Source organism: Indicator indicator, chromosome 1 (assembly GCF_027791375.1).
Source record: "Indicator indicator isolate 239-I01 chromosome 1, UM_Iind_1.1, whole genome shotgun sequence".
NCBI lineage: Eukaryota > Metazoa > Chordata > Aves > Piciformes > Indicatoridae > Indicator > Indicator indicator.
In genome coordinates, this window is record NC_072010.1 from 14,110,547 (window position 1) to 14,126,486 (window position 15,940).

At 35.9% G+C, this 15,940-nt stretch overlaps 1 protein-coding gene across 1 annotated transcript in view; it reads left to right on the forward strand.

The window, feature by feature from the left end:
• Nucleotides 1-7,272: 7,272 nt before the first annotated feature.
• CNTN5 (contactin 5) overlaps nucleotides 7,273-15,940 on the forward strand; it is a 265,100-nt gene continuing 256,432 nt past the window's right edge. The window contains exons 1-2 of the mRNA XM_054389935.1: nucleotides 7,273-7,303; nucleotides 13,914-14,132. Of these exons, the coding sequence (XP_054245910.1) occupies nucleotides 7,273-7,303; nucleotides 13,914-14,132 (250 nt within the window). The remainder of the gene's footprint in view (nucleotides 7,304-13,913; nucleotides 14,133-15,940) is intronic.

A 15,940-nucleotide genomic window follows, 5' to 3' on the forward strand; every position in this document is an offset into this window, starting at 1 on the left:
AGACATGACAAGTCTTTTCTTATTGTTGCCTATGTATACTACCCTAAGTGCTTAGAAAACTTTTGCTGCTTTGAAATGTAATAGTGTTTCTGATTGTCTTAGAAAAGTCCTTTGTGGTGGTTTCTAAAATCAAATGTGCTGAGTTTTGTGTCTTTGCTGTATTTTACCTTGATTTTGCTTTTTTACATGATGTACCTATAGGGAGTAAGTTTGTCCGTCATGGTGCTCCAGCAAAGATTTCAACTGTAATGCTGTTACATCTGTTACAGTGCCAGTGCTTGCAGATCATTTGTTTCCCACATAGATGGCTCTAATGCATTTACACATTTTATTAGTGAATTTCTAATAGCAGTGCTTGCTGATGTAATTTTCTCTTTACACTTGGTGTTGCTATTAGTAATAAGAAATCATACTCTGGTTCTAGCTTTATAATTATCATATCACATTTTTCCTCTCCTTAATTCCTAATAGGAATTATTGTTGATGACTATATGAAAAGAGTAGGCATGTGACTGCTCACAACAACATGAGATGATGTTATATGAGCTGCAATGACATGTGGAATGTAAGGCTACTTGGTCTACCCTTAAAACACCGGGACAAGAGGCAGGAAAAGTATAGTGACATTAAAATTTATCAAATGAATTATATTATTTATTATAAATATCAGTTATTAATAGTATATAACCATTTATGAGTATAATAATGCTTCATTATATTATGTAATGTGGTATTATTATAAAAGTATTACATTAAAAACCTAGATACACAAACGTGAATGAAGAAGTGATAACATAAGCAATGTCAAAGACCCAAGGTCTCAAGTCAATGGCTACTAAAGGAAATTCTCAGGAGTATTCAGGGAGAAGCTCAATCAGAACACTCTTAACTGTTAAAAAAACAAAACCATGATCATGATGGGTCTCATGGGAAAGAACAAACCTATGGAATGTTTGAGGAGGTTTGGCTAGATAGCTGTTACAACATGTTTCTGAGTAGAGCCAAATGCAGAGAAAGGAAGGGATGGAGGTAGGTCAGGAAGGAGCAAACCTGAAGGAGAGGAGATAGAACCAGGGATCATGGCTGGTAGATGAGGAGAAAGCAGTAGGTACTGTCTGCCTGTACTTCAGGAAACTTTTGAACCTGTGTCTCATAAGATCCTCTTAGCTGTTGCTTGGGCTGGATAAGCAGACAATGAGGTGGGCTGAAAACTGGATGAATGACAAGACCCAGAGCGGGGTGATCAGCAGCAGTCTCGTAGGAGGCCTGTAACTAATGATGAACTCCAGGGATCAATACCAGTTCCAGTCCTGTTTTACATTTTTAAATCACTCAACTCTTCCTTATCTCAGCCCTGGACAATTGCCTTAATATTTCAGCCTGTCATCACTTAAAGTCCCCTTTTTCACTTTTTAATGGCATTCTTTTACTAAAGTTAGGTCTTTCCAGACTGTAGCTTCTACAAGCATTTGATCAAAGCACCACTTAGGACTATTTTGTGGAAGGTATGAGTGAAAGAAACTTTGATTTTTTTTTTCCCCAATTCCATAAACTCTATTGCTGAACTTGAAAATTAAAAATATTATGTTTCTAAAGTTTAATAAACACTAGGTATCTTATTATTAAACATCACTTTTCTGCTTTGTCAAGACAAAAAAAAAACCAAACAGTTGTATTAGGGAATTATGTCAGTACTCCTATTATTATTTCAAAATATTTTGCACTTTGTTGGAGATCAGCTGTACAGCCTCTGTTTATTCCATCATAAAGAACTATATAAACAGCTCAAGTCTGCATCCTTCAAGGACCAGCTCTTCTGTCTTGACATTTGCATCTTTCTGATGGATACTCACTGAGGATGCTAGGCTCACCACCAGAATAGGCTCATAGCTGGAAATGTACACAAGCAAGTACCAGGTTTAGGGGCTAAGAAGAGCCCCTGATAAGAATCACCCAAAGACACTGTGGAATATTAAAGATTTAGTAACACAAAGTTATTTTTAGTTTAGGAAAGTAGTGTGCAGGTGTGTTTCTGTTATGGATCTGCCCTGTGTATGAATGTAAATCCCTGCATAGTGCACACTAATTTATTTCATTGCAAAGACTGGACAAGTTTTGGATGTTCAGGTTTGTGCATTCAGCTTATTAGTATATCTCAGAATAAGAAGGTGAGACCTTTTCATGGAACTATTTTTTCCATGCAGGAAGACAGTAAAGTAATGCCCATCATATCAAGCTAGGTTTTTAAATTATTTTTAAAACATTTCAAAGGCAACATAAAATCTTACCCCTCTAACAATATGTGCCACTTTAATACTGAAAAATGCTTAAGATGTTTTGCCAGTGTATTAGCCCAGAACATGAGAACGAATTTCACTCTCGGTGTGTAAGGATTGTTTAATTGCTAGCAACAGCTGTTTACACCAACAATACATACAGTGATTAATTCATAGGATTCTTAAGGGAAGATGAAGTTACATGAAGATCTCAAAGATGCATGCAAAAGTAGACAGTGTACTGTAAAATATTTGGAAAACATTAAAACAGAGAACTAGAGAAAGACCCAAGGGTAAGGAAGAACACATCAGCTGTTTAGAAAAAAGACAAAGAAAACCAAAAACCTTTGAACCAGGAGATAGATAATTTAAAGAGGATGAAAGATTGTCTACTTCCACTGGACACAAACACACAGAACTTGGATAATATGTAAGAATGTGTATCACAGGGAACAGAAAAACTTACATTATTCTAGGTAGCCTTTTGTTAAGTTTGCAGTTTAAAGGAAGATTTGTTTTAGCTATGAATCATAAATCTCTCTGTACTAATCCAAAGATTATCCACAGATTTCTATGTCAGAGCAAAAATTATCCTTCTCAAAAACTAAATGCCAATTGAAAAAAACAATAATGAATTATTTAATTATTTTTATTAAGCACTGTTAGAATTTCTTGCTCTTGTACTGTTTGCATTGATAGTTGATTTGATGTCTGTTTATTTGCACAGCTTCCAAGCTCTGGACATTCCTTTCGTAACTTTGAGTTTCTTCCATCCACATAGGTCTGAAGGCATGGAAGTTGTTTGAATAGTGAATTGTGCTTATGCCAGCTCTAACTGGTGGTGTAAGCCTGAAGGAGTAGCCACCTTTTCCAGTTAGCAGAGTTTTTATTTATACACTCTGGTAACAGTATTTTCTTAGTAAATTAACATTTTAATAGTAAATATCTTCTCACAACAACCCACATGCAATGCTACAGGCATGGGGTAGAGTGGCTAGAGAAAACTGCCCAACAGAAAAGTACCTGGGAGTGTTGGTTGTCAGCCAGCTAAATAAGTCAGCAGTGTGCCCAGGTGACCAAGAAGACAAACAGCACCCTGGCCTGTATCAGAAATAGTGCAGCCAGCATGAGTAGGAAAATGATCATGCCCCTGCATTCAGCACTAATAAGGCCACATCTGGAATACTGTGCTCAGTTTTGGGCCCCTCAAGACAGCAAAGATATTGAGTTGCTGGAACATGTCCAAAGAAGAGCAATGAAGCTAGTGAAAAGGCTCAGGGGAAACCTTATTGCTCTCTCAACTACCTGAAAGGTGATTATTAGCGAGGTGGGTGTTGGTCTCTTCTCCCAAGAGACAAGTGATTGGACAAGAGGGAATGACCTCAAGTTACAACAGAGGAGATTTGGATTGGATCCTAGGAAAGCTTTCTTCACCTAAAAGGTTATCAAGCACTGAAACAGGCTGTCTAGGGAAGTGGTTGAGATGCTGTCTCTGGAGGCATTTGAAAGATCTGTAGATGTGGTTCATAGGAACATGGTTTAGTAGTGGACTTGGCAGTGCTGGGTTAATAATTGGACTTGATGATCTTAAAATTATTTTTTCAGTCTAAATGGTTCTATGACTCTAAGATTATAGGCTGAATTATGCCTCTTTTTATGTCTTAAATCCATTTCTCTCATCCTCTCTGTCCATATCTCTACCCTGGTTCTATGTCCCTTTAAGTAGCTCTATGATTTCCTGTAGTAACTACACCACTCTGTGGCAGGTCACTGTTGAGTTCAGTCCTCCAGAGGGTGTGAGGCACATCTTGCTGGGAAGAAAGGCTGCTGTCCGTGCCCTGAGGTTCCTGCTAGGCTTGAGTAACCTTGTTAGACCTTTCCAGGTCTTCTGCACACCCTGCCTTTGGCCCAGGGTCCCATTTCAGCACAGTAGCTGACCCAGTAACACCACAGGACACCAGTATGGAGTCAGAGCTGCTTCTGCTGGGTTATGATCCATGGTTGCAGGAGGTCCTATTTTATTGACAAGTGAAAGTGCAAGCAAAGAGACAGTCCTTGCTAGCAAGGTTACTGTCTAAAACAGCCCAAAGGAGTCTGATGAGCACAGAAGAAAATAATAACACTCACACCAACTATCCAGCTGGCTCAGATGCACATCACCAAAAATTCAAGTTTTCAGGTGCACTTTTTGAAGAATACAATAGGATGGCAATAAAGATGTTTATGGGGAACAACTATCTTTTTCGAAGGATGAAGGAGAAAGAACATAAGTGGCTTTTTCAAGTCAAGTGGTAGTTTCAATACAATACCAGAGCTTGTTGGAACTAGATGATCCTTGTGGTCCCTTCCAACCCTGACTGATTCTATGATTCCATTTGAGTGTCAGCAGACAAGCTGGTATTTTCTAGTTCATGATGTTTCAAACCATATGTGAAAAGTGAGCAACATCCTAGATTATGGGTTTTTTTCTGTCCAAGCAAGCTATTTGATCTCTTAAAAACCCATAGTTTAACAAATGTAAACAAAACTGTTGCCAAGAAAATCATCAGGTGGTTTCCTTCACACACTGATTATTAAGATTCTGACGGCTTCAGTTGTCATGATGGTATTAATAATTTAATCAAGTAATTTATACTAGCAATGTCAATTACAAATTTCTCCTTTGCTGTGGATTGTGTATTACTGCTCACCTAACATAGATATGCATATTGTTGTAGGAAGGAAGGGTTATATAAAAGGGTTTCTATCCATCTAATTACTTTAATTGATTTGTGCTGAAATAGTTGACCTCTGGTACTTAGTTCTTCCTTCACATTCAGAATTGACAGCTCACTCTGGTGATCATCAGTCACAGGGAAAATAAATTAAGATTTCAATTAAAAACATGCAGTGTAGGCTAATCTATGGATCTCACATTAGTAACACTCCACACTTTCCTGGTAGAGAATACATGTCACATTTGAGATGAAATGTATTGTAAGAAAGTACTTGAAGAAGTAGGACAAAGAAGTATATCTAAAAATTGATAAGTAAAATCCACTTAGAAGTCTTATTGTGCATCTTCATATATGTTTAGAAATTACAATTGCACTGCTCCTTCAGGCCAAAGATCATGATATGTAGAAGAAGCTAAATTCTACATTCTCTGTATTGAGTGACATGAAAATAGTGATGTCCTCAGGTATCTACACTGTCTGCTCTAAGTGTTATTTTCCAGACAAAACTGGCCTAAACCTTTTTGTTAGACAAACAGACAGAAAAATTCCAAACATTGGTAAAGTGTCCGATACATCTATACACAAACCAGAAGCAAGAATTATTGAGCTAGATGGAGCATAGGAAATTATAAAGCTTTGTTGATATTATTTGGAGTTAAATTTTCCTTCAATAAATTAAGGAGAAGAGTTTTCAAATAGGAAATTGATTTATTTTTACATCTGAAAAGCACTTTTCATTACATGACTTCAGTGATTTTGAAAAAGCACTTACTGAACATAATCACCATGACTGAATCCTATGCTATAGCAGAAACATACCCTAACTAGTTATAATCTGTGTATTATATTAGCATATTTTGAAAGAGAAAATATTATGTTTTGAAAGAAAAAATGTGACAATCTCAAACCACATTTCTCAGTTTAAAATTACTTTAGATAAATGTTCTTCCATAATCAGAATATTTTATGACTTTTATTATTTGTATTACTGTGGTTATAAGCAGTCTGCAGCTTGAAAGTTTTCTATTTTAAAGTATATTTTGCTTGATCTGGTGGATGATACTTGTTGGATGCAAAGTAGGAATAACTGGGTGCATATTGAGTCATCTGTTTGCTGTATTATGAGTACAAAGTGGAACTAAGATGAAAAATAGATTGCTTTTTTCAATAGGAAGGGAAACAATGACTAACTCTACAAAAACATCTTTATATTATTCAAAATAATTCCTCATAGAATTTCATGACATTCAAATTAGCTCTAACAATATAATATTCCAAAGATGCTGATTCATTTGGTAATAGCTGCTGGAAATATTCTTTACTATCTTTCTCTCAATGCTTTAAGTCTTCAAAGAACTTTCTCTTTGTTCCATTAAAAGTAAACAAAACATACCCTTTTTTTTCTTTTCTTTCTTTTATTTTCTTTTCTTTCTTTTCTTTTATTTTCTTTTCCTTTCTTTTCTCTTTTCTTTTTCTTTTCTCTTTTCTTTTCTTTTCTTTTCTTTTCTTTTCTTTTCTTTTCTTTTCTTTTCTTTTCTTTTCTTTTCTTTTCTTTTCTTTTCTTTTCTTTTCTTTTCTTTTCTTTTCTTTTCTTCTTCTTTTTTTTTTAATCATCATTATAACTCTTTCCATAATAGTACATTCACAAATCAACTGATTTCTGCCAGGCTGGACAGAAGACCAAAAGACCACTGAGTTCCTCCAAGCTTCTAAATCATCCCCTACTTCTGATTTGGAAAACAATTTAAATCTTTTGGTCTTCACTTCTCAAATTGTATTGAACAATTGGACATTTTGAGCAGAAAGAACACAAATGAAGCTTGACTGATTTATGATGGGAGAACTAAGACAATGACATCTGAGTAAGTTGAAATGTTGACATCCCAGCTACTCACTTTTCTTTTAAAGCCTATAGCAAAAAGTAGCCTTTTAGTGAGCATGTTCATCACATCATGTACTATGTTCTTCTGCACTACCTGTAAAATGAACTCAGCCTCATTAGCTTACGTGTTTAAATTGAGATTCCCAGTGAAGATTTAGTTTGATTTTCTTGAATATGTTGAATTGCCTGTAGTTTTGAGTAACAGATGGAATATAATAGCATCTTTTAAATTAAATCTTTGGCAAGTGGAGTAAACCATGTACAAGTATGCAGTGTGCAGGAGAGGATCACGGTTACTAACTATTTCTTCTTGACTTTCACTTTTTTGTTAATCAGTATGATTTATTGATATTTTTCTGTGTTTTGGTAGTAATCTTAGTTCTCATAAGGGCATGCCATGGGTGGACGCTTTATCAACACAGATTCAGGTAATTTCTAAGCTATACATTATGGAGCAATCTAGAAGAAAACTGGCAGGCATACATAGAAAAACACAGAAGATATCTTTTTCTTTTAAAAACTGAAGAACATCAGTGATACAACCCAGTTTACAGAATGAAGGAATGTAATTTAGAAGACTGAGTGTTTCTACTGAAACAATGTAATTAAAATTTACAATGAAAAAAATGGTTTAGCGTTCTTAGTGACATTTAATTAAACATGCTAGCTAGAAAAAAAATAAACAAATTAAGGTCACATTTGCAAGTATTATAAGATAGGCTACATTTTCATTAGATAGCTGAGAAATGTCAATGAGTTAATAACTGACCAGGAGTCACTTAAAAAAAAGGAATGAAGGAAAACAAATCATCACCCCAAGAGGTAGAACGCTTTACACTCCATCAGTTGCAAACACTCCAAAAACAGTTTTCAAAGAAGTTTTGGGGCTGGAGTCTGAATTTACCTTGTCATCTTTCACTGTTTAAAGGAAGAATATAGTTTGGTCAAATTACAAAGTATCATCACTGGAGTTATGTTAACACGTGTTGGGCCTTTTGAAAGACATCTGTCAGATAAGATAGTATTTGTGGTTTATATTTGTACCCATGGATTGTACCTAAGGAATGTGTACAAGCACGTGCCATCCTTGTGGGAAAAGATCCCCTTTCTCTCATTCAGTTTGGTTCTCCCACAGCATACATGAAATTAAATCAAATTTAAGCTGACATAGCTTTTACAAGTTATAGAAGTAAACTTTCAAACGATCCTGATTTTTTTTGGGGGGGTAAAAAAAAAGCCTCAACACTCAGTAGAAGACAGTTTCTCTGTTACCTGTGGTGCTGTTTTACCTGACTCTGTTGAATCTGATCAAAGAAAAACTGAAGAGCAGCATGTGCTGGAAATAATGGAAGATACATAAATAATTTAATGAGTTGACACAGATTTGTAACAAAGTTACCAAAACTAATTCAAATCACAGTTTGCTGTTCGAAATCACATTTCAGAAAACTAGTTGGATGTTGCAGTCACATTTAAGATAACTACAAATCTGGTAGTTTAGTGCAAGGAACTATGAAGGCTAAACCAAACTGCTGATTTTATTCTGTCTGCTTTCTAGTCGCTTAACATCTTTCCCTCTTGGGCCTGTATATTCCTTATTTGTTTGCTTGCAGCTGAAAAGCCTTTGAGTGCTTTATGCCAAACACTTTTTTTTAAAGAATTGGGTTAGAGAAAACATAATTTCATTGTGAAGCTCAAGTGCAGCAGAGTTTTAAGAGCTATCCATAGGTCATTGATGGAATTTCTCAAGAGTTTTAAGGGTGGACTGATAAAGCTTAAAAAAATCCACTAGAGACTAGCATCTACTCTCCAGCTTTTTTACTATGTACAAAATTAAAAAAAAAAATCTCAAGTCTCAATAGTCTAATCCAAACAGAATTGAAGAAATAATTTTGTTGTAAATAATATTCCAATAAAAATATAAGATAGAGTAAAAAAGCAATTAAGAAGTCTAAACCTGGAGGCAAATGTTCAGATTAGGAAGTAGGTTTTGTTTTCAGGTAAGCATGATTTCTGCTCTAGTTGTCATTAATGATCACAGGGTACAAGTTTTCAGTGAACAAAACAAGAAATATTTGCTTATGTATAATTTATTCACCATTTCCAGTTATGTATTACAAGAAAAACTTTACTCAGATATAGCAACCCCATGAGCATGACAATGCAACCAGCATCAGGGTGAAATTTCACATTAATCACTAATCCCATCCAAACAAAACAATTATACCTTGAAAGGTCAGAAGCTTGCCTCATACTGCCATTAGTGTGGGACCTTTTCACTATGTAAAGTGATTTCTGTATCCTTTCCTTCTCTCCTTCTCTTTCTTCCCATGGTACTTTATATTCATGCCATCTGAGATCATGTTGATTCTTTTGTTCTTTCAAACCCTGGATTTATCATTGCAGAACAAGTCTTACCCATTCAACTAGATAACAAAGAATATTAAAGTTGGTGGTTTTTTTTTTTTTCTTTTAAGTGGGAAAAGAATTACTGTCGTCTTGACAAGGCAGTACAGTACAAGTTCATTTCATTAAGTTGCCTGCACACACTATTTCAACAAAAAAATAATTCTCAAAACTATTCCAGCATTATTGAACCCTATTTCTGGAGTAGCTTATTTCACCAAGTACGCAAAAAACCCCAGATCAGTCATGGCCTAAATGTGAGAAATATTACATCAGCAAAATCTACATTTTGGTTCAAATTTCTGCAGAAAACAAGGCTGGATAGTTTTTTCCAGTATGGCTTGTATTTACTTTTGTCTGGCTACTTGATATGTTGGCAGAACTTAGGCAGTTGGGGGGTAATTTTTAACCCACCACAAGCAAGTCTCATTATTTTACTTTTTTTTTTTTTTTACTTTTTTTTTGTCCAGTCCCACTTACTGCTTAGCCCTTCATGTTTGTAGTTCTTCTTCACAGTATCACAGTATTGCAGTATATCAGAGGTTGGAAGGGACCTCAAGAGATCGTCAGGTCCAGCCCCCCTGCCAGAGTAGGATCACTTAGGGTAGTCCACACAGGAATGCATCCAGGTGCATTTTGAAAGTATCCAGAGAAGAAGATTCCACAACCCCCCTGGGCAGCCTGTTCCAGTGCTCTGTCACCCTCAGTGGAAAGAAGTTTCTCCTCAAGTTGAGCTGAAATCTTCTATGTTCTAGTTGGAACCCATTGTTCTTTGTCTTATCACTGTGAACCACCAAAAAGAGCCTGGCCACCTTCACTTGTCACCCACCCCTCAGATATTTATACATGTTGATGAGATCCCCTTTCAGTCTTCTCCAGACTAAACAGCCCCAGGGATCTCAGTTTCTCTTCACAGAGATGCTCAAGTTCCCTAATCATCTTCGTGGCTCTCTGTTGGGTTCTCTCCAGCAGGTCTCTGTCTCTCTTGAACTGGGAAGCCCAAAACTTGGCTTCATTTCCTCAAACCTCCTTCCCCTGCAAATGTGTTCCTCTGCCTAGAAGTTGTTCCCCTCAGTTTAATAACAAAAAGCCTGATCCCAAGCTAATTAGGTCAGGAGTTCTTTATAGCTCAAGAGTACCAGGAACTGCAGTATGCCTTATCTCATAAACTGTCAAACCCTTACAATTAAAGAAAGTTACCAAAAAATGTATTTGATGATACAATTTGGAAAGGATTAATGATTATTTTGCACTCCCATGTGTGTATAATCTGCAATTTGGCCTGGTGATAAACACATTAAACGTAATGGAAGATACAATCGTTGATGCATTTATTCATGGCTTTATATATGCATACCAGTTTCTGTTTCTCTTGGGTGCCTGGGCAGCAGGGAGGAAGGCTGTTATTTGTCTTAACTTGTTTGTTGGGTGATAGATGCAGCAGAAACTAATAGAAGAATGTTCCTTTCTAGTGAGTAAGATCATCTGAGAGACTTTCATGGAACCAGGTGGAGATGTCAGAGAATGAGACATAGCAAGGAGGAAAGCTCAGTCTCAGTCTCACTAGAGGAGCAGAGACCTGACTCAATTTTGTGTTTATGCTCCACCCACATTCCGAGATGACAATACAGGGCAATAAGAACATAGAAGCCATGTTATATGGTCTACCTAAGATTCAGAATTACTGGCATTAGTATTTAATTTCTGATTGTTAATCTCCTTTTCTTCACAAAAGATGCAATATCTAATTCATACTCCCTAGCTTGCCTTTGTGTCTGCCCATCAAGGAAGACTTTTCATAGTTTTTCCAATAAAATGAGAATAATTATTTGAACCTTCTCAACCTAGAATAGCTGATATACTCAGGAACATCATCTAGGTAACTACCTTCTGTCACCAAAAAAACAGACTACCTAGTTTAAAAGATCTTCAGACATTAGAGTTTTGCAATTGGTGTATGTATTCTATATAGTACATTCAACAGCCTAATAATATCATATTTCAGTCACACAAGTATTTGTCATTTACTGAAAAAGTCCTGACACAGAGTTTTCCCAAAAGTATGTCCTTTGCCAAAGGGCAAATAGCACAGATCCAAAATACTGTGTTGAAAACAGAAAAGTGCCTTTCTCTGCAGAAAATACTCAAGGAACAGTCCATTCATTATATATGTGATTGCAATCCTGCTTCCTTTGGAAATCTTATTAAGGTTTGCTATATGCTGTGTTGTAAAGTTTGGACTACAGGTAGGTCTGCATTTTATTTTAAAATTCCTTCCAGTATGTATTTATTCTCTTTCTGTGTGCATATTGGGGTAATGTCTTTGGAAAATTGTAATACTGCAGCAATGAATCCTGTAAAGCAGAATAAGTATCACTGTTAAAATTACATACATTACTTATGAATTAAAACATACACAAGAATATTTCTGTGACACCATACTTTCCAAGTTAACATTTTCTTTCTGATTCTTTGTCCATCTCATTTAGATTACATATCATTTGTTCACCTTGAGTTAGAAACAAAGGATATATGTGCATTTAAAAGATGGAGATATGTGGCATCTTTTCAAAATGAGAGTCCTTTGCATGGTGCTTTATGTCCTTATTACAATCTGGCCACATCCTATCTCCATGTGAAAAAAACAGGACTGCATCCCAATCTGCCCATTGACAGATTTCCTTCAACTCTTTCACAGAGGATATCAGCAGCCCTGGGAATATGAGAGGTTCTGAGCTGTGAGGCACAGGAACAAATTGCTCAGGGAAGTGGTGGAGTCAACATCTCAAGAGGTGTTAAAAAATGTGAGGATATGGCACTTCAGGACACAGTTTAGTGGTCATGGTAGCGTTGGTTTGGCTTGATGATCTTAGAGATCTGATGTGTTAGAGTTTTATCCCTTTCCTGTATCCATATTCCCCAGGGAATGTCTTCCTTCTGTGAAGTAATGGTTTAGCAAAAGGGCTAACCTGCCTGCTCCCCCATCACAAAAGCGATGGGAAAAGTAACATAGAAAACTGGATGTTGAGATAAAGAGATAAGTGTAACGTAACCTAAGATATCATAATCACAATGCATAATTAACTTAGCTAACAATCTAATTTAACAATACAATGCATGATTACCTTAGCTTAGCCAGTTTGCAGAAGAAGTGCAGGGGGAAAGAACCCAGCATAAAAGAAAACCAGCGAGCTACCCCACTCCCACTCATCTCACCACCTCTCTGCAGAAGAGCCAACACCCAAGAACCCAGAACCCAAAAGCAGTGACTGGACCAGGATGCCTCTCATGCTCTGATGTGAACTTCAGGCCCCGTAATACTTTGCTCCAGTCAGCACTCTCATTTTTGAATCTGGCCTGACTGCAGCACATTATGAATAACAGAAGCAGATTCAACTTAACCAATTACATGTAGTCAAGAGGAAGATGTCTATTCTGCATTAAGCATTTAATGTGTAAATTTAACCATGGACATTTCTACTGCGGTTCATTTATCTAAGATATTTATATTCGTAAGGTCAAAAAAATAAAATTCAATAGCCTTAAGTTTCTGACCTCAGGGAAATCAGAATGAGAACCTGATATATGAAACAGTATGATGTACATTATAAAGTGGGTTTGTGAAACAAGGATGAAAAAGAATTTAAAGCAATGTTCTCCTTATATGTAATTTTCCCGTGTGATTTACTAAAATTGTATTTAAATCCATATTTTAAATTAAATACAACATCCTCACATAATCTGCATATTTAGACTTTGCATAGATGAAAATGGTAATATTAAAATGTTGGCCATTGTCTTTTGCAGAATTCCAGATTCAGAACACTCCTAATTTTTATTGTTCATGCTATGCCAATGTGAAGAATGTCCAATTTATAAATATTTATCGTCAGTGGAGACAACAAGACAACGTTCTTTTTATCTGACAGTCACTTCCAGTGTCTTCCAAAAAATCAGTTCCATCATAGATACTTGATATGTAGTCTGAGTCCCTTTTCTCATCTGTATTAACATGTATTTAAATGCTCTTCTCACCTCTTCAAGACTGCTGTATGTCAACTACTACTGATTTCAATAGCTCTGTTTGCTTTGCTCCTGTAGCCCTGAGTGATATTTTTAATCTATTATAATAATAATCTTAATTTTAATAATTTTAATTAAAATATTTTTAAATTTTTATAATAATCTTAATTTTAATCTATTCTAATATTTGGCATTACACATGGGCCAAAAACTTGGCCACTTTTCTGTATTTATATGCACTGAAATGTTAAGTCTGGCAGGGGGTAAGGAGGAGAAAATAAAAAAAAAAAAAGGAAATTGCAGATTTAGTGTGATAAAATAGCTTTAAATACTGAATATTCACAGTACTGTAAGTAAAAAGTGTAACAACCAAATAACCACTTAATTTTTATATTATATTGAAACTGCAGAGGAGTTTTTTGTCTTAGAGCTCTGTGGTGCTACACTGCTCGGTCTAGAAGTTTATTCCCTCATGGAGTTGAGTGTCTCTGTCACTCCTTTTACAGAAAAAACTTCTTTGCTTTTTTTGGTGCATAACTTAATATTAATTCAAAAAGTGATAGATTTTATCTTTATTCAGAGTTTACTTGTATTATTTTTTTTTTCCAGAGTATTCAGAAGCTGTTCCTGGTCTCCCCACTTCATATGCTGCTATCTTAAGAATCAAATCTGGTAGTTCATCTTTAGCGTCATTTAATTCAAAGAACAGACCACGATTAAGCAGTCCTTCATCAGGAAGTATATCTTCACCAGGTTGGAGAGGATCTGCACAACACTATCACTCCCCAACAAATCCCTACCACTTTTCAGAGGCCTTCAAACATGATGGTAAGAATAGTTTCCCTTTCTGAATATTTGAAAAAAAAAAATTAAATCAGCATATTTTTATCAGCTTAATGCAATATTTCTCAAACATAATTTTAAACTTTAGCAAACATCATAAAGTCCAAATGAACCTCTTTCCCTTTAGATCCTTTAGATTAACCTTAAAGTCACCAAATAAAACATCCTTTCTTAAAGATTCTTTCTTGAAGATTCCTATAAAGAATAGCTTTATACAGGCTTTAGTGGATGGAAATACCAAAATAATGTTTTGAAATTCCATTATAACACAATTACATCCAGTAGTAAAATGTCAATCCCCCTTTTATATATTTTTTTTCTTTTTGGATTTTTTCTGATGCAATCATGAATGATAGCAATGTAAATTAAACATGAATAGTCAGTTTTACAAAACTACTTTTGTATTTAAACTACCTACTTTGTATCATCTGCTGTGTGCATACCAATGTAATATAATGTCATTTACCTTTAAATGCAATAGTTCATGGTAACGATACCACTTTTGTTCTATTTGATTACACAAAAAGAAGCCACACTTCTGATACTGTTCCTTTTCATAAAATATTTATGAGAATTATGTTCAAAGAAAGGCAGAAAGAAAAACAGAAAGAAAAGAAGGAAGAGAAGAGAGAAACAAAGAAGTTAGAGGGTATTTAGATGTAATAAACTAAGGAAGTAAAAGAGGAAAGAATTGCAATTAGTATCCCACACTGCAACAACATTCATGCAGTATGTGACTGTGATTACAAGATTACTGCACCTCTCAGCAAAGTTTTTGTTTGTTTGGTTTTGCTTGGTTGGTTGGCTTTTCTGTTACTCCGGAAAGTATCTTTCATGTATTAAAGCTAGTGGTTTATGCATGTGGCTTTGTGAAGAGAAATGGCATATATACTAGCATAAATGTGTTCCTTGAATTAAGGCTGATCTAGAAGACAAACAATTTGAATCATGCAAGAAGATTAATTCTGTTTAACAGCATTTCTGGAACTGGAGCAAGTTGCTGCATTTAACCTTCCTCTGCGATATGCTATCTAAGTGGTGACTAGTTGAAACTCAGTTGTCCATACACCAGACACTGATAACTCCTCCCAGGCAACCTGATATGCACAGGTGAAAAGTCAAAGTTCAGGATTAGAATCAGAGTGTATTATCCTGACCTTCAGCATTATGAATGTCTAGAGACTGAAGAGAAATTGGTAGCCACAAGGCAAGAGTACAGACTTTAACAATAATATAGTACAAGCTAGAACTCTTGGGAGGTTGTATCTAGGTGGTGGTCAGACTCTTCTCCCAGGCAACCAGCAGCAGAGCAAGGGAACAAAGTCTCAAGTTGTGCCAGGGGAGGTATATGCTGGATGTTAGGAAAAAGTTCTTCACAGAGAGAGTGATTGCTCATTGGAATGGGCTGCCCAGGGAGGTGGTGGAGTCACTGACCCTGAAGATGTTCAAAACTGGATGAGGCACTTAGTGCTATGGTCTAGTTGATTGGATAGGTCTAGGTGATAGGTTGGACTGGATGATCTTGGAGGTCTTTTCTAACCTGGTTGATTCTATGATTCTGTGATTCTAAAGCATCTTCTTCCTGATTGGCCCTGTTTTTCCCGTGTTTTCTTGGTGAAAAATATCAGCCTCCAAAAAGGCAATTTACTGTGGTTGTATTTGATTTGAAGTTAGACTGTTATGCTTAAATACTTTGAGATGGCTGAGAAAATTTTATGCCCACATCATTCTGAGAAAAAGGAATATGAGATGAGTAAGCATTCCACCACCTAAGTCCTTGGCATTTCTGGAAA